The 25,874-nt window shown below is 31.2% G+C and overlaps 1 protein-coding gene across 3 annotated transcripts in view; it reads right to left on the reverse strand.

The window, feature by feature from the left end:
* The window catches only part of LOC145318556 (uncharacterized), a 547,717-nt gene that overhangs the window by 401,546 nt on the left and 120,297 nt on the right, over window positions 1-25,874 (reverse strand). Inside the window, exons 1-2 of one of the 3 annotated variants that reach the window (XM_080159916.1) lie at window positions 14,689-14,768; window positions 13,810-14,396 (exon numbers count right to left, since the gene is read on the reverse strand). The exons of the other annotated variants lie outside the window; for them this stretch is intronic. Of the exons in view, the coding sequence (XP_080016042.1) occupies window positions 13,810-14,396; window positions 14,689-14,736 (635 nt within the window). The 5' untranslated portion in view covers window positions 14,737-14,768. Of the gene's footprint in view, window positions 1-13,809; window positions 14,397-14,688; window positions 14,769-25,874 lie in introns of those variants that run through there. 3 annotated transcript variants of the gene reach the window in all.

A 25,874-nucleotide genomic window follows, 5' to 3' on the forward strand; every position in this document is an offset into this window, starting at 1 on the left:
TATACACAAAAAAGAGATTACTTCAATCTTTAATACCAACCAATATAATAATTTCAACAATAGCATTTATGTTTATCGGCTATCTATCTATCCATAATCACAACGTAGCTTTGCTACTAAAAAGCAAAATTTAATTTTGTAATAAAATTGTTTACATTAAAAGCTTTTAAACCCAAAATAATTGTGTTAAAGCAAGGATAAAAGTTTCCATTACGTGTACTTACATCAATAAGATCCAATAAAGTATTTGCACGTTTGAAACATATGATGTATTATAGATTGGTCTTTTTATAGAAGCTTAGTATCTCTAGAGAAAAAATACATCCACAAAAAAATGCTAACTTCCCCCCCCCCAAAAAAAAAGAAAATAAAAAAAGGGGGAATAACTGAAAAATATTGTATAATCCTAAGTCATAAAAACACGAAATAAAGACAAACGGACATACATATTTGCAAGTAGTTTTAGTTTAAAATAAGGGATGGCAGGCGTACTGACCAGAGCTGGATCTTTAAATCGTTTAGTGGTGCGCTAAATTGGGGCGATCCAGTTCGGCGCACCTAGATATTATTAGGTTTCAATCTTTAAATCAAAATGGAATGGGCGAGCCAGCGCGCCCAGTGGCGCGGTACTGGCGCAGCAATGGCACTCAACGAGTGAACTGGATCCCCCCGATTTAGCGCACCACTAAACGATTTAAAGATCCAGCTCAGGAATATTAGTGTAGAGTAGCCCTGCTGCTAGAATGTAATTCTGTACACACAACCTTGTTCTCATCATTGTAACAAAGGGAAGCTCTCTAACAGTCCTTTATAAACAAAGACAAACCAGCAGGAAGCTTAAGGGATAAGACAAATAACGATAAATTCCCTAATATTGATTACCCAAAATTATCCGATATCTATGAGAAAATTTTTGTTGAAAAGTTTAGGCAATGCTAATAATTGAACCAAAATTTGATAAAAGTACCAAAATCTATTTATAAAGTATTTATAAAACTTTGCATGCTCCGGTTGGAGAAATCTTATCCCCTTTGCACCAAAAAAATAAACAGTCATTTACTTACCTAATCTTTGTTTTTAGGTTTTAACTTTGCATGATAATTCTGAAGATTCCATAAATTGGTTAAAATATGTTTTTTAGTTGTTTCAGATAAGCAAAGGGACGAAGATATACTTTAGCTTATCATATATTGAAATTTTTGTGTGTCCTTTTAAATTGATGTGTAAAAAGCCTCACAAAAGACGTTCAATTTACACAAAAATCTGTTTTATGGGAGAAACATAAACCCTTTCTAACACGATATAAACTTCATTGCGTTTAACATAGAGTAACACATAGAAGAAAGGGACAAAAATAAAAAAATGAGCTTTGGTAAATTTTGCTGACAACAGACAATAATCAAAAGTGTTCATTCCTTGGTTATTTTGCAACAGAAAGTGTACGTATGTCTGTTTTTGTTTGTTTGTATGATTAGAATCTTGTAATAAAATGGTGTTTTAACCCATGCCATTTATTTTAACTAATACTACTTGTTTTTTTTACTATATTTTATATTTATGTTATAAAATGTAGAGATATTTCATGTAGTAAAAATATAATGTTTCTTTTTGGTCTGTTATCTTCTTTTAAACAATTTAAATCTTCCAAATGCAGAAACTATACAAATAAAGTTTCGATTAAGATTATAAATATTCCATGGTCCTCTTCTTGTATCATTCTGGTAAAATGAACACCTTTTCCCTCGACTAAACGGTTTAAAAATGGAAAAAACATACATATTGATTTTTGGGAAAAAAGAGGAATGATTGAGTTAATAGGTAGAGCTTTTGTTAGAGTAGAGCTAATTTGTTAGAGCCGTTCTACAGATCTCAACAGCCAATACACAGTGCGTATGAAGGTGCTTTGACTTTAGTGTCAGAACCTAAATTGGGACATAATGCATTTCATTACCCTAGGTTAGGTAACTTCATTTCACTTTTCAATAAAATCTAAAATGCAGCCGTTTTTGAGAAAATTAGATTGGAAAATTTCAAGTTCAATTTTCACCCACTAGGAGTTATCGCATAACCATGACAAGAAAAGCAAAGATTATTTATTTAAAATTTTGAACAAGTTTGCTTTTATAAAGTTCTTCATAAAACGACCCCTGAAGTGAGTTGATTCGTGGTCATTTTATCAATTGCTTTGGTAAGGTAACGGAAATTCAGCCTTAAATAAATCATATATAGAGAAGTTTTATGACAGACTTTATAAAAGCAATATTGTTTAAAATTTTAAATAAATAATCTTTGCTTTTCTTGTCATGATTTTGCGGTAACTCCTAGTGGATGAAAATTGAACTTGAAATTTTCCAATCTAATTTTTTTTTAAAACGGCTGCATTTTAGATTTTATTGAAAAGTGAAATGAAGTTACCTAACCTAGGGTAATAAAATGCACTGTGTCCCAATTTAGGTTCTGACACTAAAGTCAAAGCACCTTCATACGCACTGTGAATAAACCTTATAAACAAACGAAATTGTAAAAATATGCATATCTAGTAAGAGGTCAATTTAAAAAAAAATTGTAGGTATGGCGATTATGATGTCGACGGATTTATCAGTTCTTCGCCATTGAAAAGGGTAAAAATATATCGAAGGTAATGTACTTTATTTTACACTAGCGGCTTCGCCCCTAGAGGTAATAAAAAAAAACATAAAGTGAAATTCGTAAAAAAAGGACCAAGGAAATCTTCCACAAAAAAATGGGGGAGAATTTTTTGGTTTTTAGGGGGGTTGGGGGTGTCCCACCCCCCAAAATAATAGCCTAAAACCACCACAGGAGCAGTAAGTATAACCCCTGAAGAGTAGAATCCGATCGGTTCAGTGGTTACCGAGATCTTAATCTTCAGACGGACGGACGGACGGACAGACAGACGGACAGGCAGACGGACATATATCATTCTACTTTGTATTATAGATTAGTCAACCTTGACAAAAAACGCTTTAACAGACTAAATGCGTAAATTATAGAGTTGCTATGCTTCCACATAAAGTGTAGATAAAAAGGTGGTAATGTGGTGAATTAGATCCATGGTTCTAGGGATATGACAATAGACAATATATCCCCCCACCCCCATCCCCCAAAAAGTGTCCAATTACTTTATTTTGCCCATTGTAAATAGTATATTTTAGGGGGAAAAGAAAGTGTTGTAGAACGACCATTGTCCTCTCCCCCCATGATTACATCTGAGCTGGATCTTTAAATCATTTTAGTGGTGAGCCAGATCAGGGTGCGCCGAATATCAGCCAATCACAGCGCGGCATTTCATAAAATGCTGTGCTCTCATTGGTGGAAAGTTGGCTCACCCCGATCTGGCTCACCACTAAAATGATTTAAAGATCCAGCTCTGTATAGAATATAGCACTCACACAAATTAAACTAAAGTACGTTTTAGTCAGGGATCTTAAGGGATAAGACAATGGACGTTAAATTTATGTATATTACCGCAATGATGATAAGCAAAATTACCCCTATTGTAGGTTAAAAGTATTTGGTAAAACAAGTTTGAACACCGCTATTTTGAACCAATTATTTTTGTTAGCTGCGGAAAAAATATTTAAATGTAACATTGTTTATTAACTTATTCAGACTATTTTTTACGCATTTTTGAACACTCATACATATCTATTACTTTTCCTCCTTACGATTAAGCTTTATTAATAGTTTTATGTGCAATTAACCATTTACTTTGATAATTGATACCTAAAATATTTACATAATAAAAGGCCAAAAACGTCTTGGCTTTTTAGGGGGTTGGATAGAAAACTTTTATAATATAGGGGTAATTTTTTTAAGTGTGTAAAGCCTTAATTAAAATAACTAGTGCATAATTAGCTACCTACCCCGTCATCTATATTAATTTAGTGTGTGTCGTCCAGTTGATTTATTGTATTTTGGCTCACAGAGCACAGATGCATACACACAGGTATACACTTTTCAGGGACGTGTATTCTCATTAATAAACGTTAGGAACTGGGATTTACAGATTTACCTTTTAGGAACAGAGGGAATTATGAGCTGTGCCTTTGAGTCAAAGGATCTTGCTATCCCCTAAACCGATATGGTTCTCCTTTACAGTGTAGCTTCTAATAGGTCATGGGAAGGTTTATAGCTATTTCTCACAAGAGAAATTGCCCCTGGAAAAAAATGACCCACCCCCACATTATTTGTTTTATTTTTCTTCTTAAAACTAAAATTGCAAGTGGGTTAACGACCCCCCTCCCCCCTCTCCTCATGTGCCCCTATAATTCTCTAGGGGCGTAGCCATTGGATGAAGAAATAGTAGAACAACACAGATCTTCTACTATTTTTTTTTTTTTGCAAAATACTTAGCCTCTATCATAGCACATTAAAACATGGCTTGCTATTATGTCTATTAAAACCTTTTCTGCATCTTCTACATGTTTATCAACATATGTGTATCTTTCTCTGTCGTCTCTTGTTTTGAATACAACACAAGCCAACTAAATTATGTTTATACAATACAGGCAATATTAAACATTAGCAAATATTCTAATATAATTATGTTATTTAACAATTTTTAAAAACGCCTAAAATGTGTTTTTAACTATCCTTTTTTTGTAGTAGTTAAGTTTTCTTTCATTTAAATGTATATTAATTTTAAAAAGTAATCAGAGATTATGTATTTATTAGCAGGTATTGTCTCTAATTTTCTAAACATTGTAGGAACTCCTAACTTAATTAGAACAAAGATACAGAGAAAGAGAGAGAAAGGTTGATAGAGAGATAGAAAAGGATAGATAGATAGATTGATAGAGATGGGTATGAATGCGGTAATAAATATGCAGAAATAAGTAAAATATAATATTCTGTTATTTCAAGCTTAAAAGTAATCCGTAATTATTTCCTTTTTCATTTCACATCATGTATAATGTATATTTATTCCCGTTGTATATTGAAAGTTCTTATACAATTATACATTGTGTTTAACCCTTACAGATCGGGCCCCAATTCCCTCCTTATCAGATCGGGGGGGAGGGGGGTGCTCTAAGAGCTTCCCTCTCTATCTCGGCTCCTGTTACAGATAAAGACGTAATTTTTTTTCTGATGGTTCATTTATATTTTTAGAGGAAATTACTTTTTCTATTCATAGCGGTCAGACCGCTCCTTAGCCGCTTTTTAGAGTGCCCCCCCCCCCCCCGATATGTAAGGGTTAAGTAAAAATTAAGTAAAGGATACATAGAAAAACTATCAAAGAAAATTTTAAATATTTTAATGAATTAGTTATTTGTAAATTTAATTAGAAAATTAGATGTTAAAGACACTAAATGAAAAAAAAATTATTTCTTTTTAAAAGTCTATTGACAATATCAAGTGTCAAATAATAAAATTGAGCTTTGAATTTGTGTCACTTTTAAGAGTGTTGAAAGGCACTTTAGTGAATTAGAGGCAAACACTTTTATAACAAGGTCTCTACCATTGCCTTGCAACGACCATTTTTGAGTGACAAGGTGCTCCTACATTCTGAGAAAAAAAATTTGTATTTGTTCAAGGGAGAGGCGGAAGTTTAAAATTTACCCACCTTAAACTATAAATCCCTTATTTTTACCCCCTCAAAATTGTAAAAAATTGTACATTAGATACCCTGTTCAAACCTTTTAAAAGATCCTCATTTTACCCACACAAAATAAAAAAATGCTTGGACGTCCCTCCCTACCATTTTATTATACTTCTATAAGATGGGTTTTATTGCTAATGTTAAGTGATCTAATATTTTTAAATTATTTAATATTAAAATAAATATACCAACTGTATAATGTTTCGGTTTATATAAACGCTGCTTGACAGAAGTGCAATTTTTATTTCTTGCTCTTGGTTAAAGTAATTGAGTTCTGCATGAAAACCAAGGATGTGATAATGCATTGCTTCTCTGTTTTTAAAACATTTAAACTGAAGACGTATGAAATAGGAATAGTAATTTCTTGCATCGTATTATAAACAGCTTTCCGCGGATATAGGATGTACAAAAATAAGATTAAAACTGGTTTCTTTAGCCCCGAGGTGCCGAAGGCTAGACATAGTTTTTTCGTATCGATGAGAACCGGTTCCTATCCACCGGATTCGAATGAATACGAGAAACGGAATTATAGAAAGATGACAAAAGAAAACCAACCAATTTAAGTATATGAAAATTAAACATTAATGTAATGTTTATACTACTAACAAAATATTGATAATGTTAAACCCAAGGGTAAAAAAATCGCAGCTACGCGTTAAAATATTGAGAGAAAAATCTTCGAAGATAAAACTATTGAGAAAAAAATCCTCAAATGAAAACATTTAATAACCTCAATGCTCACATTTCTAGTGTTCTGTGTACAAATGTTTAATGACTTTAAGATCATTTGCAATACTTTGGTAACTTTAAATGTCATTGTTCTTGTAAGCATGAAAATTCGTGGAAATTGAGTTAGGGAAGCCAACACCTATAGAGACACACTATCTATCCCAAGTCTTGCCAAATGGCAGAAAGTAAGTTTTATGAAAGAGACATTCAAACAAGGATTGTCATTTCAACAAAGTAGCATAGCTAGGAATAAAATTTATAATTATAAAGAAATCTTAGAACAAAATGATTACTCCGTTTTACCATTACATTTTACTTTTCTTCCCTCGAAAACAAACTTACCTATGAAAATAAAACATTAGAATAATTATTTTGTTTCTTAAAACATAAGAATATATTTATTTTAACAATTGTAAGTTTTTTTTACTTAAACTAAAGTTTTTCTTTTTCTAATAAAGTTACATTTTTATATACATTTTTAAATAACAAAGCTACTCTATAATTAGAATGTCCATCACATGTTTTAAGGTACACAATAACGAAAATGTTATTTTATTTTGTAATAACTTGTTTAAAATTAGAATCCTTTTGTCTTACTATCTGCTTTGGACAAAGACCAAATTGCTGCAAAATTGTATAAAAAATCAGCCATGTGATGTCATAAAAATAAGGGATTATCCATCTCTTTTTCTTTTATTTTTCTTTCCCACTTCTCCTCTCATCTCCCTTATTTTTTTTGACGTCACATGGATCATATTTGACACAATTTTGCAGCAATTGGTCTTAAACTCTGCTATGTTATTTACGATATTTCATTAAATCTGAATTTTGGTATGATATCTTCTCTGTTTGAAAATATTTTTTCCATAAAATTTTCAAAATAGTTTCCCTGATTTCTTTTGTTATTGTTGATTGAAATCAATTTAAAAAGTATTTTGAAGAAGTATTCTAAACACTTAAGCAATTTCTTTTGCAACCAATCTAAAATAACCAACAATATTGAATATGTTTATCTAATACGGACAATGTCAAAAACAGCAATTTCAATTTTCTTTAAAACAAAATGGATTTATTCTTAAATTGATTTATTTAATTGAACCAAATGATACATCTATAATTAGGGAGACAAAATCTACAAACCTTTCCTTTCCCAAAGATTTAAAAACACGTTCCCACTTTTGCTTGCTTTAAAACTTTTGAGAATTGTATTATATATAAATTGGTTAGCTTAAACTATCAATATCTAAACTTTTATTCTAAATCTACAGAAGGTATAACTTTGTTAATCATTATTGGGGTGGTATAATAGAATTGCCTCTAAAAAACTTGTTGTTTTGTAAGTGCTCTGAACAATAAATTTTGCTAATCTATTGTTGGGTAGAGAAAAATAGATTATTTTAGGAATTTCTTTTCAGAAGCACCACAAATATTTACCACTTTACAACCTGCTCTACACCTTTTTTTATAATTAGGGTCCGTACGTCCGTCCGTTTGTCACTCTTAGCTCTTTTCGTAAATCTAGGCATGATATAATTGACCTATCGATTTCAAACTCATGATCACTGAATATGCGGGGGGGGGGGGAGATTTGAAAGTTACAATGATGCTGTCAATCACTTTTGGTGAAAATAAAATTGCGCTGAAAGTTCGCTAAAATGTTCAATATTAAAAGATCAATATTGCAGATTTATAAAAAGAAGTTTTTTAATATATTTCATTAATATCTTTTTCTGAAAAAAACGCTTACGTGTTTTACATTTCATTACATTTTTTAGATTTAAAATTAAAACTTAAAGAATGAATATTGTTGATGAATAAATTAATTAACTTTTAAAATTAAATAAATAAATACAGTGGTTTTATTTACGAGAACGTTTCTGAAAGCAATTTTACCCCACTTATAGGGGCCAGTACTCCCTCCCTGGTTAAGACCTTCAAACTTTGATATGTTCTAGTACATGTCCCCAATAGTAACTCTAGCAATTTTTAGCTCTATATCTCAACTTTGAAGCGTTTTGCAGCCATTCTTGCAATGGGTAGAAGATTTAAGCATAAGAAAAATGCTCTAAAACCATTTTTAGATGTTGACACCTAAGTTTTGAATTTTTTTATTTTATTGTACTTTTTAAATAAAAACTGAAATATTTTTTGATGTTCCTTTAATGGTATTAAAAAGCAAAGAAAATAAGCCATTAATCATTAAATTGTGATAACTATAAGTGGGGTAAAATTGCTTTCAAAAAAGTAGATTGATAAATTAACAAGGCAGTCTAAACATGCTGCGATGTTATGATAATAATGATATAAAGAAACCACAAAAGCTTGTATATAATTTTATACACTAAGCATCTAAAACTAATTTTTAGTATTCTATATAAAATTTAGTTTAGTATTATGTTAGTATTTTTATTAAAAATTGGTTGAAAAACTTAAAATATTAGAAATTATACTAAGATAGGTATACTATATAGTCAAAATGTCATTATAATTTGTAAGTTTTTTTTGGCTGAACATAAAGATGTATCAAAATGGTGGTCTGAATAGGTTATACTTTTCAGGTAGGCTTTACTAATATTTCTGGGTGGTTTTAATTTATTTTCTTACCTTACCTGGCTCCTTCCCTGGAGACTATGGGCGAAGCAACTTGTATATGTAAAAGGATTATATTTATAAATAAACACATCAATATACAATAGATCTTTTCATGAAAATACCCATTCTCGAATTTTATTCTTCTGCTAACCTAAAAAGTTACTTTAGGGGCCTAGAAATACATATACAAAATTTCAGCTCTTTATCTCCACTGGCGACCTAGCGCCAGGCATGTAAAATATCAACAGATAACGGTAGCACGGCGGTTTTAACAATATCTCAGTAATGTGCAAGTTTTAAGCTCTTCTGCATATTTCAATTTAAACACATAAGGCCAAAGATATTATATCCAAAAAATCTTTTGTCAAAGTCTTCTCTACACCTAGCGCCAGTCAGTTTTCTAAAATCATGCATTTTATACCTGTGAAAAATGAAATCGCCAGCGCTAGGTGTAGAGTAGACTTTGACAAAAGATTTTTGGGATATCATATCTTAGGCCTTATGTGTTTAAGTTGAAATATGCAGAACACCTAAATTCACCCTCCAAGCCATTCTCTATGCATTTTAAATTTTTTTATGAAATAACGGGATTTCAAAACTGCCTTTTGAAAAGGCCTAAAAAGTATCTTTTTTTGTCACTTTTTTCACTGTTTATAGTTACAACTTATTAAGATATTATTCTCAGTTAAAAAAAATCGGCGCTTCCAGCACCAAAACCGGCAAAAACAGGCAGTTAAACTTCTGTACCCCTACTTAACCCCCTAACAGAACCCCCCCTCTATCTTGGCTCCTGTTACAGATAGAGACTTAAAACTTTTTTCTGGTGGTTCATGTGTATTTTTAGAGAAAATTACTTTTCTAGTCATAGCGGTCAGACCGCTCCTTATCCGCTTTTTAGCGGCCAGCCGCTAAATATTAAAACTGCTGTAGAGCAGCCAATTTTAAAGCTAAGAAAACCAAATTTTATGACGAACTATTATTTTTCATAACAAAAAAATACCTTTCTGACCATCACCGAAAAACGACAAATAAGGGAACCGCAAATTTTGGCGGTAAAATGGCGGTTGGAGACGCTAAATAATATTTTTATCTGTTTATAATTACAATTTATTAAGATATTATTCTCAGTTAAAAAAAAATTTGCGCTTCCAGCAACAAAACGGGCAAAAACAGGCAGTTAAACTTCTGTACCCCTACTTAACCCCCTAACAGACCCCCCCCCCCCTATATCTCCTCAGACCGCTCCTTATCCGCTTTTTAGCAGCCAGTCGCTAAATATTAAAACAGCTGTAGAGCAGCCAATTTTAAAGCTAAGAAAACCAAATTTTACGACAAACTATTATTTTTTATAACAAAAAAATACCTTTTCTGACCATCGCCAAAAAATGACAAATAACGGAAACCACCAATTTTGGCAGTAAAATGGCAGTTGGCGGGGCTAATTAATATTTTTATCTGTTTATGATCACAATAACAGATTTCAAAAATTGGCTGATTAAGGTCCGGAAAGGGGCAACACAGTTAATTGTTGAAACTAATGTAATAGATTTTTATTTTAGTCAGATGCCAGACGCAGGCAATTAAATAAATTAACATTTAGAAATAGGAAAGAAAACAAAGTCATTCCTAAAGGGACAGAAGTCACTGGAAATTGATCTAATTGATCTAAGGAAGGCTACTTATGTCCTTCATCTAATAAAATCTAACTTAAGGGAGATGACTTATGTCCTTTGTCTGACAAAGTCTTACATTAGGAAGGCTGCTTATGTCCTTCATCTTGCAAAACTTAGCTTTTCTGTCCTTCACATAGCAAAACCTCACAAAACATAGCTTTTCTGTCCTTCACATAGCAAATTCTTGCAAAACATAGCAAATTCTTGCAAAACATAGCAAATTCTAGCAACACATAGCAAATTCTTGCAAAACATAGCAAATTCTTGCAAAACCTAGCAAATTCTTGCAAAACCTAGCAAATTCTTGCAAAACATTGCAAATTATTGGAAAACTTAGCTTTTTTGTCCTTCACATAGCAAATTCTTGCAAAACCTAGCAAATTCTTGCAAAACATAGCAAATTCTTGCAAAACATAGCAAATTCTTACAAAACATAGCAAATTCTTGCAAAACATAGCAAATTCTTGCAAAACATAGCAAATTCTTGGAAAACTTAGCTTTTCTGTCCTTCACATAGCAAATTCTTGCAAAACATAGCAAATTCTTGCAAAATAAGCAAATTCTGGCAAAACATAGCAATTTTTTGCAAAACATAGCAAATTCTTGCAAAACATGGCAAATTCTTGGAAAACTTAGCTTTTCTGTCCTTCAAATAGCTAATTCTTGCAAAACATAGCAAATTCTTACAAAACATAGCAAATTCTTGCAAAACATAGCAAATTTTTGCAAAACATAGCAAATTCTTGCAAAACATAGCAAATTCTTGCAAAACATCTTTGTTAAGGAAGGCATATTATGCCCTTCATCTAACAAATTCTCACATAAGGAAGGCTACTTATGTCCTTCCTAAGAAGGTGACTTCTGTTCTAATTTAGGAATGACTTTGTTTTCTTTCCATGTTCCTAGAAATATTATCAATTTGTCTACAAAGGGTTAAAAACAAAATCAAAATATAAAAATCTAATTATTAAAAATATCAAGATAATCTTTTCTATCCTATTACATATTATCTTTCTTATTTTCCTTTTCAAATGCAAGATGTATTTTCAAAATTTAACTGTTGATAGAAAGATTCTGGATCATTGACAGAAAACGAAGTTGCCGGTGATTCTTATGTGCTAGTATGCATAAAATGACTTTAGTAATGTCTTCTGATTTTAGTTGAAAGGTGGAAACAATAAGTGAAGGACCTATTTTTATAGTATGTAACAAAAAAAAGTTTATAATCAGTGATAGTGAGAAAAATTGTGTCTATGGTTGTCTTTATATAAACTTTTGTAAAATATTTAAAAATATTGTAAAATATTGTAAAATATTGATATAGTGTAAAAAATAATTGTAGTAATATTACCCTTCTCCCCTTCAAGGACGTCCAATGTGTTTATTAGGGGGGGGGGAAGGATATTTTATTTAGGGGGGATAACAGGATGTCTGTTTTTATGTCTCTCTGTACTGAAGGATTTCACTAACTGCTGAACTGATATGGTTACCCATAACAGGGTAGCTTCTCTTAGGTCCTGGGAAGGTTTATAACTAATTTGGTGAGGGTAACACCACCTTCCCAAGAACTTGAAAATCTAGGAATCAATCTGATTTGACACACAAAAAGTGTAGAAAAGTATGAATAAATATATATGATTGATCACATGGTACCTTCTGAATAAATTTTGACAAATAAAATAAAAATTAGGGACAACAAAACTTATGTAGTACAATAAAAAAATATGGATTTTTTTTGTTATAAAAAATAATATTTCGTCATAAAATTTGGTTTTCTTAGCTTTAAAATTGGCTGCTCTACAGTAGTTTTAATATTTAGCGGCTGGCCACTCAAAAGCGGATAAGGAGCGGTCTGACCGCTATGACTAGAAAAGTAATTTTCTCTAAAAATACACATGAACCACCAGAAAAAAGTTTTACGTCTCTATCTGTAACAGGAGCCGAGATAGAGGGGGGGTATGTTAGGGGGTTAAGTAGGGGTACAGAAGTCTAACTGCCTGTTTTTGCCGGTTTTGGTGCTGGAAGCGCCAATTTTTTTTTTAACTAAGAATAATGTCTTAATAAGTTGTAACTATAAACAGTGAAAAAAGTGACAAAAAAAGATACTTTTTAGGCCTTTTCAAAAGGCAGTTTTGAAATCCCGTTATTTCATAAAAAAATTTAAAATGCATAGAGAATGGCTTGGAGGGTGAATTTAGGTGTTCTGCATATTTCAACTTAAACACATAAGGCCTAAGATATGATATCCCAAAAATCTTTTGTCAAAGTCTACTCTACACCTAGCGCTGGCGATTTCATTTTTCACAGGTATAAAATGCATGATTTTAGAAAACTGACTGGCGCTAGGTGTAGAGTAGACTTTGACAAAAGATTTTTTGGATATAATATCTTTGGCCTTATGTGTTTAAATTGAAATATGCAGAAGAGCTTAAAACCTGCAAATTACTGAGATATTGTTAAAACCGCCGTGCTACCGTTATCTGTTGATATTTTACATGCCTGGCGCTAGGTCGCCAGTAGAGATAAAGAGCTGAAATTTTGTACATGTATTTCTAGGCCCCTAAAGTAACTTTTTAGGTTAGCAGAAGAATGAAATTCGAGAATGGGTATTTTCATGAAAAGATCTAATATACAATATTCCCTCTAAAAATGACAAGATATCTTTACTAATCCATGGGATTATGGGTTATTCCTATAGATATAAAATCCTATGATATGATAATGTAACTTCAACTATTCTTAGCCTTATAACATTCTGTAATTCCACTGGCAAAATATGACTTTAGACCTCGTATCAATACAGAGCAACTGGTATATTATATGGTTTATTACAGATTTACTTACAAATATAAATATTTTTATATGCTATTCATTTTATTTCTATATGCAAAGCTATATGCTCTATAACTCTGTATGTCAGCCTGTAAGTAAGACAATTGTTTCTCGGCTGTTGTTAAAGATAAAGGCCTGAAGGTGTTAAATGATCAGCGTCTATTTTATAACTAACTTTGTCTGAATGTCAAAAAAAAAATTCTATACAAATCGTAATATTCTTTTATATAAAATTTAGTTACTTACAAAAATCTTTGAATTACCTGTTCTGCCACTGTTTTTAGTAAGAAAATTCCAATGCTAAATTGTTCTTTAAAAACCTGATAATTTTACAATCTTTTAGTAAAATAGTCAAAAACCAACCTTTTTGATGTCTTACTAATTGCCCCTAGCATCTCTGATTTCTCTAATGGGGGCGGGGCTGCCCCTCCCCCCTCTCCGGGGGGAAGTATCGGAGGGGAGTTAGAGGCAGATGAGGATTGTGATAGGGGGGGCTGCGGCTGTGCCGGGGGGGCCGCAGCCGGGTTCTCTATAATATTAGTAACAACATTTGTGGTGTTATTACAACTCAGTTTTGTTGACCTTGCCGTGCTGCTGCCATTTTGTTTTCTTTTGTGTACATCACACATAAACACTTTGGCGGCGGTGGAATCATTGCCTCCAGTAGATTTAACATTAATATCACTATTTATCTCAATATATTCACTCTTTGAATCATCACACTCATTATTGTGTACTTTGGGACCGCCGTTGGCGGCAGTGGCGGTTGTATCGAGGCGGCTGTCGCCGCCATTTTTCTGCTGGCGAGAACGTTCGAGCCGTTTGGCGGCTCGTGTAACGTCAGGTGACTCCGGCCGGGAGGTTTTTAGGGAGCGTTTAAGCTCGGGACTGAATGTGCTGGTTTTGCCAATGGTTGAGGTGTTGGCCGTTGGTATTAGGTTTGTTTCGTCCTTGTTTTTACACTTTTTTTTTACAATTCCGCGATTTTCTTATTTTCTTTATTATTTGTATGGAAGCTGCCCTATAATTATATGTCCGTCCGTCTGTCAATATAGCAACATTAAAAGATAGACGTTTGAATTTTCTTGTACCAAAATTTCCAACAGCGTCTAAGTTTTTAACCACCTGGTTAATCCTCCATCTGTTTGGGTGTTGTTTTGATGTTTAAAAGCTTTGCTACTTACGGACGGTGTCATCCTTGTTACCCACTTAAATAAATAAGGCGGAATCATAACTAGAAACCTTAGGTTTAAACATGCTAATATCCTCAGAGATGTAGAAGGATTCCATATCTGAGTTTACTCCCACCACTGGGATAATTTTTGTCTGTAAGTTTGGATTTCGCATTCATTTAAATGTTTTGAACCTTAAACTACTGAAACAAATTTTAAGAATATCCATCTATCACTCTATCTATCATTACATCTTATTTTAAATCTATCTATATTTCTATCTCCCTATCTATTTTTCTATCTATGTAATTACTTTAAAGAACCTTTGCATTTCAGAGATATTTTTTTTCAAACCAAGAAAAATATAAATTTATAATGTACTAGATGCATTCCTGAAAAAGTACAACCCTTTCGAACTATAAATTTATCAATCTTTATTAATACAAATGTTATCTATCTATCTTTCTGATTATTATGTTTATATTAGATTATATTACAAAATACAAGACAAACACTAACACCCACACACACATACACACACACACTCACACACATACACATATTGTTTTTAAGGAGCGATCCCACTCTAAAACAAGAATCTTACGAATTTAGATTAGGTTTATATTGTCTGTCCCTTTTGTGTTAATATCCTACATGGGATATCTTAATTTGTTATTGTTGCTTCGCCAATGGACATAGTTATGGTTGTTTTGTTAACAACAATACAAAATACACAAACCCATACACAAACATACACACACAAACATATACAACCCTCATTTAAAAAGTACATAACAGTTTATTTTTATGTCAATTACATCATTTAATTTCTAATTTTAACAAAGTAAATCTTTTAATGTTTGTAGAAATTATGTAGATAGATATATAGAAGGATAGATAGATGGATGGATAGATAGATGGATGGATAGATAGATGGATGGATAGATAGATGGGTGGATGAATAGATAGATTGATGGATAGATACTGGATAGATATATAGATGGATAGATAGATATATGGATAGATAGATAGATATATGGATAGATAGATAGAAGTCGGTTATAAGGAAACACAGAAAGAAAGATAGAAAGATTACTGAATCTATAGATAGAAAGAAAGACAGTTAGTTAAATAGATAGATGGATAGAGAGGCATTTAGTTAAATAGATAGATAACTAGATAGATAATTGGATTGAGAGATAGATAGATAAAAAGACAAACATTGTAGGAAAATAATTGGTATAAAAAGTGTTGGAAATCCAATAAGGACATAACATACACAACTATATTTGGGTGTCAGATCAATACCACATATCAGTATAATCGTCAGGGAGGGAGGGGACGCTTGATTGTAAATTACACAGTTAACCAAAATAAATTTTTAGAAACATACACTATCATACGGTTGAGTTTTGGGTACTTTTCCTTGATTGGTTGGTTTAAACTTAAAGTGTCAAAACTTTTCAATTTATAAAAGGTGTAATTTTGGCACCGTAGGCACCCCCAAATTTTTTTTCTTTTTTAATACTAAATATTCAAGAAAATTTAAATTACCCCCCCAAAAATTTTACCCCAGGGGTAAATTTTTTTTTGGGGGGGAAACAAAATTTACCCCTGCCAACAGATTTTAGGGGGGGTAATTACCCCCCCCCCAGGGAAATTTTACCCCCGGGGTAAAAATTTTGGGGAGGGTGAAAAAAATTTGATAAGATGGTTGTCTTATAAAAGGTGAAGCATAGAGGAAGGGGTAGTTTTTGCTATTGTAATAACATGCGGTTCTGACTATTTGATAAAGTGCTGCATGTGTGGATGTAAATATACACCTTACATTTCCCCTACAACATTTATATCCCAATTGACGTAAGATTACTAGAGTTATACACCACCTTAGTCTCTATTTAAAAACACTTAAACTAAAACTCAATTGTAAAATTTAGAGAACTATAATGCTGAATCTAAAAAAATACTTAATATTCAAAGTAAAAAATTGTATTATCTGCAGAATCTCGAAAATAGCAGGTGCGAATTGGTAGTTTTTTAAAGGTAAGCTTTATAATTAAGATCTGACCTCCCCCTGTCCTCCAAAGAGGCTAGGGCCGAAGCATCTAGTTGTGTTATAATTGAAAGAAATCGTATTTGTTATCTTGGATTCATTTTTGCTCAAATGGGATATTAGGATAGGTGAATTGGAGTTATATTTATCATCCTAAAATTTAAAACTGAAATGTTTTGCTTTTGTAGCGCAGTCACTCTTAATTATGGTCTTTCTGTTCGTCCAAACGTCACTGATTAAGTTATCACGTATACGCCAAGAAGTATAAATAATACATTAGTCTTATAATAAAACTGTTTGACAATTTTTTTGCTATTTATTGGCATAATTATTGTTGTTTTCCATTGATCTATCCCTGAAAACATGGTTGTTCTATATAAAAAAGAACATTTATTAATAATATTACATGACATAATACACAATTTCTTTCTTTTATAGTAGGATGGGGATAACTTAACTAAAAAATTGGACAGCCTTTTTATGGAAATAATTACTGTACATGTAGTTGCACCTATTTTGGCCCAAGACATTCCCCTCTAATATCATACCTTTATCATCTTTTATTTGACGATGGCATACAGAATGTTTTGGAGGGAATAGGAAATAAATATTTTTTATAATTTTTTTATGAATAATTCTCAATATTCGTATTTTTGGTAAAATTAATATCAAAACACTATTAATTTTATCCGTTCGTCTACTTCTAAGGGGGTTAATGTGATTTTCTCAGTTGTTATTGAAGATATATGTCTAAATTTTTAGTGAAGATTTTTATGATTATTGAGAATCTACTTAATAACTCACTTTGTCTGTTATTGAAACTGAAAAAGGGAAGATAATTTTCTTGGCTTCTATCAAAGACAAATGTCTGAAATTCTTTATTTATTTAAAACTCAATTTTAATGTTTGGCTGTTTTAGTTAAATTTTTGAATAATGCTTTTTTTATGTTGCCAAATTTGCGTTTACTTCAAACCTAAACAAAGTTCTTGATGTCACTTGCTCGACATAGTAGCAGCTTTAGATAACATATATATTAGGATACATACGTTGGAAGGAATTTTAATTATAGGGGGAGATTTGAAATCTGAATCAAATTTTAAGGATTTTTTACAAAATTCATTTTTTGTAAAATTCTTTATCTAAAAGCGGAAATACAATTTAAGTTAATTAATTTTGACTAATAGGATAGGTGGATTAGAAACTACCTGCGTTCTAATTGGGTGAATGATGTACGACACTTAAGCTTCTCCAATCAGAGCGCAGATAGTTTTTAATCAACCAATCACAGATGTCAAAATTAATTAATTTAGATGTATTACCGCTTTTAGATAAAGAATTATACAAAAAACGAATTCTATAAAAAATCCTTAAAATTTGATGCAGATTTCAAATCTCCCCCTAACATTAAAATTCCTTCCAACTTATATATCCTAAAATATATACAATATATATTCTCACTTATTTTGCAAGAAAAAAAATAGAGAGAGAAAGAAAAAATAATAATCTTATTATTTTCATTATTTCTACTAAAAATAGAGTTTTTGGAAAATGAAATAATCCTAAATTAACTCGTATAAACCCAAGGGGAAAAGTTTATTCTTCTGATTTCTTTATGCTACAAATATATTTCAACTTGTTTCTATTAGATGCCATTTTAAAGAGTGAACATAAATTAGCGTTGACATAATTGGCAAAATAAATGTATGGAATCAGAAGTAAATACTAAAATCAGTTTACCTCACTAAAATTTTAGTGAGGCAAAATTATCCCCTCTAAATTTTTAGCAAGCCTCACTGATTTTATTGAGGCAAATCTTTGTAACGAATTCACTTCAGATCTACCTTATGTAAAAGTAACAGGATCTGTGTCAGTTTGTTTTTTGTAGCTTATAATCCTGCTGAACAGATATTGCCCCTAGAGGTCAGTAGTGGCGTACCCGCTAGTAGAAAATATACTATTCCTTCCAATTATAGCAGAAAAGTGAGGACATACTTAAACATCTTTAACTTTTATGCACTCTTCAGAAAGAAGAACAATTAACTAATTCATACATTGTAACCGAAAAAAATACCTATTCTCCCGTTGAATAGCTTAAACTAATTATAAGCTTTCTAAAAATTGTTTTTTGTTTGGTTGATTAAAAACATAAATATATTTCTCGTATTCATTCGAATCCGGTGGATAGGAAACGGTTCTCATCCATACGAAAAAACTATGTCTAGCATCGTATTATATCCATCTTTCTACGTATATAGAAATGTACAATCATGAGATTTTTTTAGCTGGTGCCTTCGGCACCTCGGGGCTAAAAAACTAGTTTTAATCTCATAATTGTACTTTCTATATCCGCGGAAAGCCGTTTATAATACGATGCGAGAAATAACTATTACTCCTCTAGGCAAAAAAAAACACGTATAAATGATCAAGTATTTTTGTTATAGGACAAAGTGACTCAAAAATCAGTTTTTTGACGTCATAAAAATGAGGGATTATCCATATCTTTTATAGGGGTTTTCTTTCCCACTTCTCCTCTCATCTCCCTCACTTTTATGACGTCGCATGGCTGATTTTTAAGTCACTTTGTCCCATTACGTATTTTTGCTAAAATATTTTGGCAATTTTTAAATAACACGAATGCATATTTTTTGCAAAATGAGATATTAAGCAATACCATTGTAGAATATGTCATCTCTACAATTTGCATTATCATGCAGAATAGTAAAAGAATCAGGCTCAAAAAAGTTAAATTCATTTTTAAATTTTCTAAAAATTCCCTTGGAAATTTTTTTAACAGCAACAGGTTTTTTAATCAGTGCATCATTAATAATAAACGAAAAACACATTTTTTCGTGCGTTTTCTTTGGCAAAACGTCTTCTGTGTATTTATGTAGGCCTTTTAGGTTTTGCGGTCAGCTGTGTTCCAATTTGCTTACTTTAAAGTAGGGTTGGGCCGGATATCCGGCCATTTTCAATATCCGGCCGGATACCAGATATTAAAACTATCCGGTTACAGGATATCCGGCTGATTTTTAACGCCGGATATCCGGTTATCCGGCCGGATATCCGGTATTTTGCCGGATATTGAACGTTGGCCAGATATCCGGCCGGAACCGGATATCCGGCATTAGAAATCAGCCGGATATCCGGTATCCGGTATCCGGCCAAAAAAGTATCCGGCCCAACCCTACTTTAAAGTTTCCAGCTTGTTGTTAATTGAAAAACCGACAGACAAAAAGAAAGAACAGTTGTTGACTAGCTGCGTCACACCCAAAAAAAAGTTTTAATTCCTTTACTTTTCATCCTTATGTTGAAGAAATGAAAAAAAAAGTTTGTTCTTTGTGAAGTTAAGAAATCAAGGAGTAAATCCCACGACAATACAAAAACTTAGGTGTGCAGCCACTTCCGCTTGTTATCACATCCGCATTTTGTTTCATATTCACAAAATAACACAATAAGAAATAAATAGGAGGTTGTTTAATGACGAAATCATTGGACAGTTGGAGTATAATGCGTTTCCAATAATATTATACAAGGACAGAAGGGAATACACACCTAAAAGATAGATAGGTGGGGTTTTTTGAAACCTCTAGCTACAGAAGTTGTATCCGTTCATGTTGAATCTGTGCCTATTAAAAAATACGTCATACAATACAAATGACCAATAAGCTCACAAACTAAATTACCAATGGCAGGCCTGTATACAATTTATTTGACCCATGGTAGGCCAGTAGTAAGTCACTATATAAAGCATCGTTCATATTCCTTGCTAACCACCGGACCCATAGGAAAACCATATACGGTTCTATTGGAGTTTTCCCCTCGAACAGCACTTAAAACTCTTAAATACATTGTTCCTTTCCTTCTTGCTTTATAACTAAAAGTATGACCCAACAACATTTTTTATAAAAAAAAATACAGATAATATATTAACTATGTGAGGTATGGTCAATAAATCACTAAATACGACATTTTAAAAATTACAGCAAAGCCTAATGATTTATAAAATTCCTTCAAAAAGAAGATTCAGAAGCCATACCTACGGGCATATATCAAATCCTATGATATAAAGTATTAAAAATTTTTGTCTGATGCTAAATATCTTTTCCTTTTTAGAGAAGCTTCACATAGGTCGTAGGATGGTTTTAGGCTATTTTTCTACCATTTCTTTACTCTTCAAATACAAAGATGCTAGGGGCGCAGCCGAAAGTTTTAATTATATAGTAGCGGCGATACAAGAAATGTTACCAAATGTTTCTTATGTTTGTTTGTGACTGAATTCTACTAATTATTAGATCAGAATCATTAGATCAGAATCGTTAGATCAGAATCATTAGATCAGAATCATTAGATCAGAATCATTAGATCAGAATCATTAGATCAGAAGCATTAGATCAGAAGCATTAGATCAGAAGCATTAGATCAGAATCATTAGATCAGAATCATTAGATCAGAATCATTAGATCAGAATCATTAGATCAGAATCGTTAGATCAGAATCATTAGATCAGAATCATTAGATCATAATTATTAGATCATAATCATTAGATCATAATCATTAGATCAGAATCATTAGATCAGAATCATTAGATCAGAATAAAGTAAACAATTGGGTTATCATCAGGGAGGGAGGGGACAATGGACTGTCAATTGTACTTGTCCCTAAAGTTTTATATAAAAGTTGTCTTATTCATTAGCTTAAAACCTTAAGAGACTCTTATTACATAAGGTTATACAATAGAAATAGAAGAGTAGAAGAATATTCTGGACCCTTTTTTCGTCAAATCTAAGAGAGAACATTCCTAGCAGACAAAAGTATTGTTTACTTTCGACTCAAGCTGATGTGGATTCTTAAAAAATGATAGACTCGCTATTCGATAGTGAGGCAAAATTATTTTTTTGAAAAATCATCCAAAAGCACATTAAAAATCTACAAAAATTAAACAAAATCATATGTTAATAACCCTCTTAAGATTTTATTTCATTTTGGTAAATTTTTTTATTCGATTTTGGAGGATTTTTCACAAAAATAATTTTGCCTCACCAGCGAGTTGCCAGCCTAACTTTTTTTTAAGAATCCAACTTTGTTTCAAGCTTTCAAATTTAAACGAAATTTTTGGGCAATTAATTCTGATTCCGCAAAGCTTTCTACTAAGAAAATATACTGTTAACAGCTGACTTTTATGTATGTATGAAATGAAAAAAAACATGCCTTCGTAGGAAAATGTGTACATAATTTCAACCAATGAGATCCAATGTAAATTCCGATGCGATTCTCCTATTGGCTCAATCAGACATTCCCTCTCTTTCTTAGTACCTTTATTGGTTATACAAACTAGCAGATTATCATTCACAATTATTTTCAATCCATAGAAGAGAAAATTTTGTTTTTCAATTTATTGTCCATTGTACTATCCCTTAAGATTCATGGGTAAACATACGGACAAAACTAATTAGTACATATGTACGGGGACCAGAGAGGAAAGCCTTTTGAAAAACAGTATATAAGAGGGAAAGAATACAAGAGTCTGAATAACTTCTTAGCTTTATAATTTGATAACAATTTTTTAGAAACGATTTGGAAACGACAATTTCATTGTTAAATGAAATGTCCAATAGTTTTAAATTGTTCCAAAGAAAACAAGGATAATAATATTTAGAGAATCTAAATGATTTTTTAAACGTATACATACATAAATAAGTGCTTTTTCTTTGATTGTTGGTTTGATTAATAAAAAAAATCGGGTAACACTGATGAAAGTTGAAAAATTTCTGACAAACCCTTATAATAGCAATGACTTGCTAGGCTATGGTTAAACTTTTAAATACTCAACTTAATAAACAAACCAATCAAAATTCATTAGAAGTCCCCAAAATGTTTAAGCTAACGATTAAGAAAATGTTATTGTAAAACCTTGAGGACTAATGTAATAAATAGCCCATTGTCCACCCTCTCTTTTTGACTTTTATAGCTCCATGAAATTTGAATCAAGACACATTTTTCAGCTGGTAATGCTATTCTATAATATTCTGTGATTGTTAGAAAGAAAATAAAAATAAAATGTGTAGGAGACAGAATTCTAAGAAATAAGTATTTCTATAACACCGTCAGTAATTTCCCTGATATTACCAGCAGAGCACCTACAACCCTTCTAAACTACATTAAAAATGAACTTAATTGTTTTAAATTTAAGTTTAATAATGGGTAACTTTTTAAACAACTTTGCTTTTATGATCTGAGTAAGTTTCTTTTTTTTAGACCTTATTTTGTTTAGCAAATATTTAACGATATCAGACAAATCCTATATTTATTTATTCTCATCCCCGCAGGATTGGATTTTAAAAAGAGATATTAAGGGGGGCTGGGGGTCCAGATTGAACTTGAGGACATCTATCACTTTGTCAATTCTCTGTATACTAAAATTTTACAAACAGATTTAAAAATATCACCAAAAACAAGGAATATTATATCCTAAAGTGGCATAGAGGCAACTTATTAATAAAAATAATAATAAATCTGCATTATACTTTTTTTAAAAGTTCACATTTCAAAAATAGTAAAAATCCTGCAACAAATTTTAAGTGATTTATTAGATTTTGAAAAAAAAGATATTAAATGTATTTTTTTAGAGAAGTAAAAGGATTAATTTGATGTCATAAAATTTGTGCAAATTATTAATGTATAACAAAATATATCAATCTCCTTTATTTTCATTTTACTCAGAATACCGCCTTGTCAATCTTTATGTACTGTAACCTTATTGAAGATGTTGTCTTAGCTTTTGTATTTTTTGGAATTATCCTATCAATATAAAATGTTCTATTTCAAACCTATCCTATAATACAAAAATTTTCATGCTCACACCCTTGTACAGACTCTTTCAAACACATACACACTTCCATCAGCTCTGAATTAACTTGACTATAAACCAATATTTAGGGAAAAAGCTGCTATAAGCTTTTTCTAAAAGTTTTCTTTATTTGAATCAAAAAAAAGTTAAATAAATCAAATGCCACTAATGATTTCAATAATATAAAAACTTAATTATGAATCCTTATGAGAATGTTTAAAGATATTTGCTTGTATATTTTAATCAAAAAAAAGAGGGGGGGGGGGATGAAAAGATATTGTATTTTTATGGGAAATTGTAAAGCCAGGAAAAGAAAACCTAATTTGTTATATGCTAAACCTGATCTAATATTTATTTACTAGATATCGGGTTTATCTGTAGATATAGTCTAGCCCTACAGGGACAGGGACATAAATCAAGAAATAAAATAGATATCACAGAAGGAGGGGTTGGGGATGATTACTGTTATCTCGTTGTTCAAGTATCAGATACACTTAGAAACATATGTAAGGCTTGCCAGGAATATAGATTCCATATTTCCAATATTTATTTCAATTGGCAACTTGATACGATTTCTAGAAAGATATAATTGCTTTTCTAGTATTCATTTGAATCCGGTGGATAGGAACCGGTTCTCATACATACGAAAAAAACTATGTCTACCATCGAATTAAATCCAGCTTTCTACAAATATAAAAATATACATTCATAAGATTAAAACCAGTTTTTTTATCACGTGCCTTCGGCACCTCGGGGCTAAAAAAAACTGGTTTTAATCTTGAAATTGTACATTCTATATCCGCGGAAAGCTGTTTATAATACGATGCGAGAAATAACTATTATAGATTTATGTAATGTTTTTTGAAGTTTCCTTTTATTACAGAATCTTTACAATAATTACTTTCCCTTAAGATTACAAAAGGATATAAAATAATTTGAAATAATTAAACCAATGATTTTGACAAGAGATTTTTTTTTAATTTATATTCAATTAAAAAACTTCTCTTGGATCTGTATTCTGTGTTTTTAACATTGTTTCTTTTCTACTATTTAATTTTCAGAATATTCGTCTTTGACCATTATTATTGGTAGATATTCATGTTTTAGCAAGAATTTTTCTTTAAATTTTTCTTTTATAAATGTTTAAGTTTTAACCTTAACAAATGCTTTATTAAAAAGTAGCTGTTTGTCCTGTAAAATATCAAAAATAGCTTTACCATTAAATCTAACAATTTGTAGGAAAAGAAAATTGTGTTAAAATTCAATTAACCACAACCCCTAATAAAGTCCTTATAGATTAAATTACTATTTTAATGTATTTGAATGAAAGGTTTTTCTGCAAAATTGTGGAAAGCTTGAATATTGGTAAACCTCTCACACTTTTTTGGAAAAGGAACAAAGATCCAAAAATTAAGAAGAGATTACAATTTTAAAACAGAAAAGTTTATCAATGAGTTGAAATGTATCTGCTATTTGAGCTATTTTCTTACTAACAATGTTATGCAAATTTGTATGCCAATTTCAATTTTAAACAAGCATAATTTTTTTTGTATTTTCTGCCTTTTTTGATAAGATATTTGTCCTTCTTACAATTTTCTTTGAGTTACAAACTTCCTGTTTCGTTTTGCAGAATTATTTAACAACAAACCTGACCATAGAAGACAGATATCAATTTATTGAAAAAGTTTAATTCATTCATCCCTAAAGCAATGCCTCTCTACAGGTTGAGTTTTGTCCCTTGATTTAATTAACCCAGTTGTTGCCTTGCCTAACCCATCCCATTAACTTCCACCTTCACCCTTTGCATGTGATAAGTTCCCTATTTTCTTTTGGTTCACTATCTTATATCTCAATGAATGTATTGATTAATTATATATATTTGTGCTTGCAGTTTATACAAATAAAGACATATAAACACATGCACCAAAACTGTTTTTATTCTAAACTTCTATTTTACCAAACCTTGATGTTATTTCATTTTGGTTGAATCATAATTTGTGTCTGTCTATAAAGTTGCTATCATTATCTGTAAAGTTTTTAAATCAAAGAACTTGTTGTCTGATAATAAAATTAGAGAACAATTAACACCTTTTTTCCATTCTACTTTTAGATTCCTTTACAAGTTTTTTTCAAAGAAGATAAGGTATTGCAAATGTATTTAACAAGCAATAATAAAGTAGAAAAATAGGAATTTATAGTACAATTTGCCTAACAGGAAAGATTACCCTCTGTCATATATTTTTTATTATTTAAGACAGATGCTAAGAATTTTAAAATATTTTTATTTTGAAACTCTATGTATGATAGACAACTGTATAAATTACTTATGTAAATATTATTCATAATATTAGATCT

This window comes from Acartia tonsa, chromosome 5 (genome assembly GCF_053477335.1).
Source record: "Acartia tonsa isolate MP-2025a chromosome 5, ASM5347733v1, whole genome shotgun sequence".
NCBI classification, from domain to species: Eukaryota; Metazoa; Arthropoda; class Copepoda; order Calanoida; family Acartiidae; genus Acartia; species Acartia tonsa.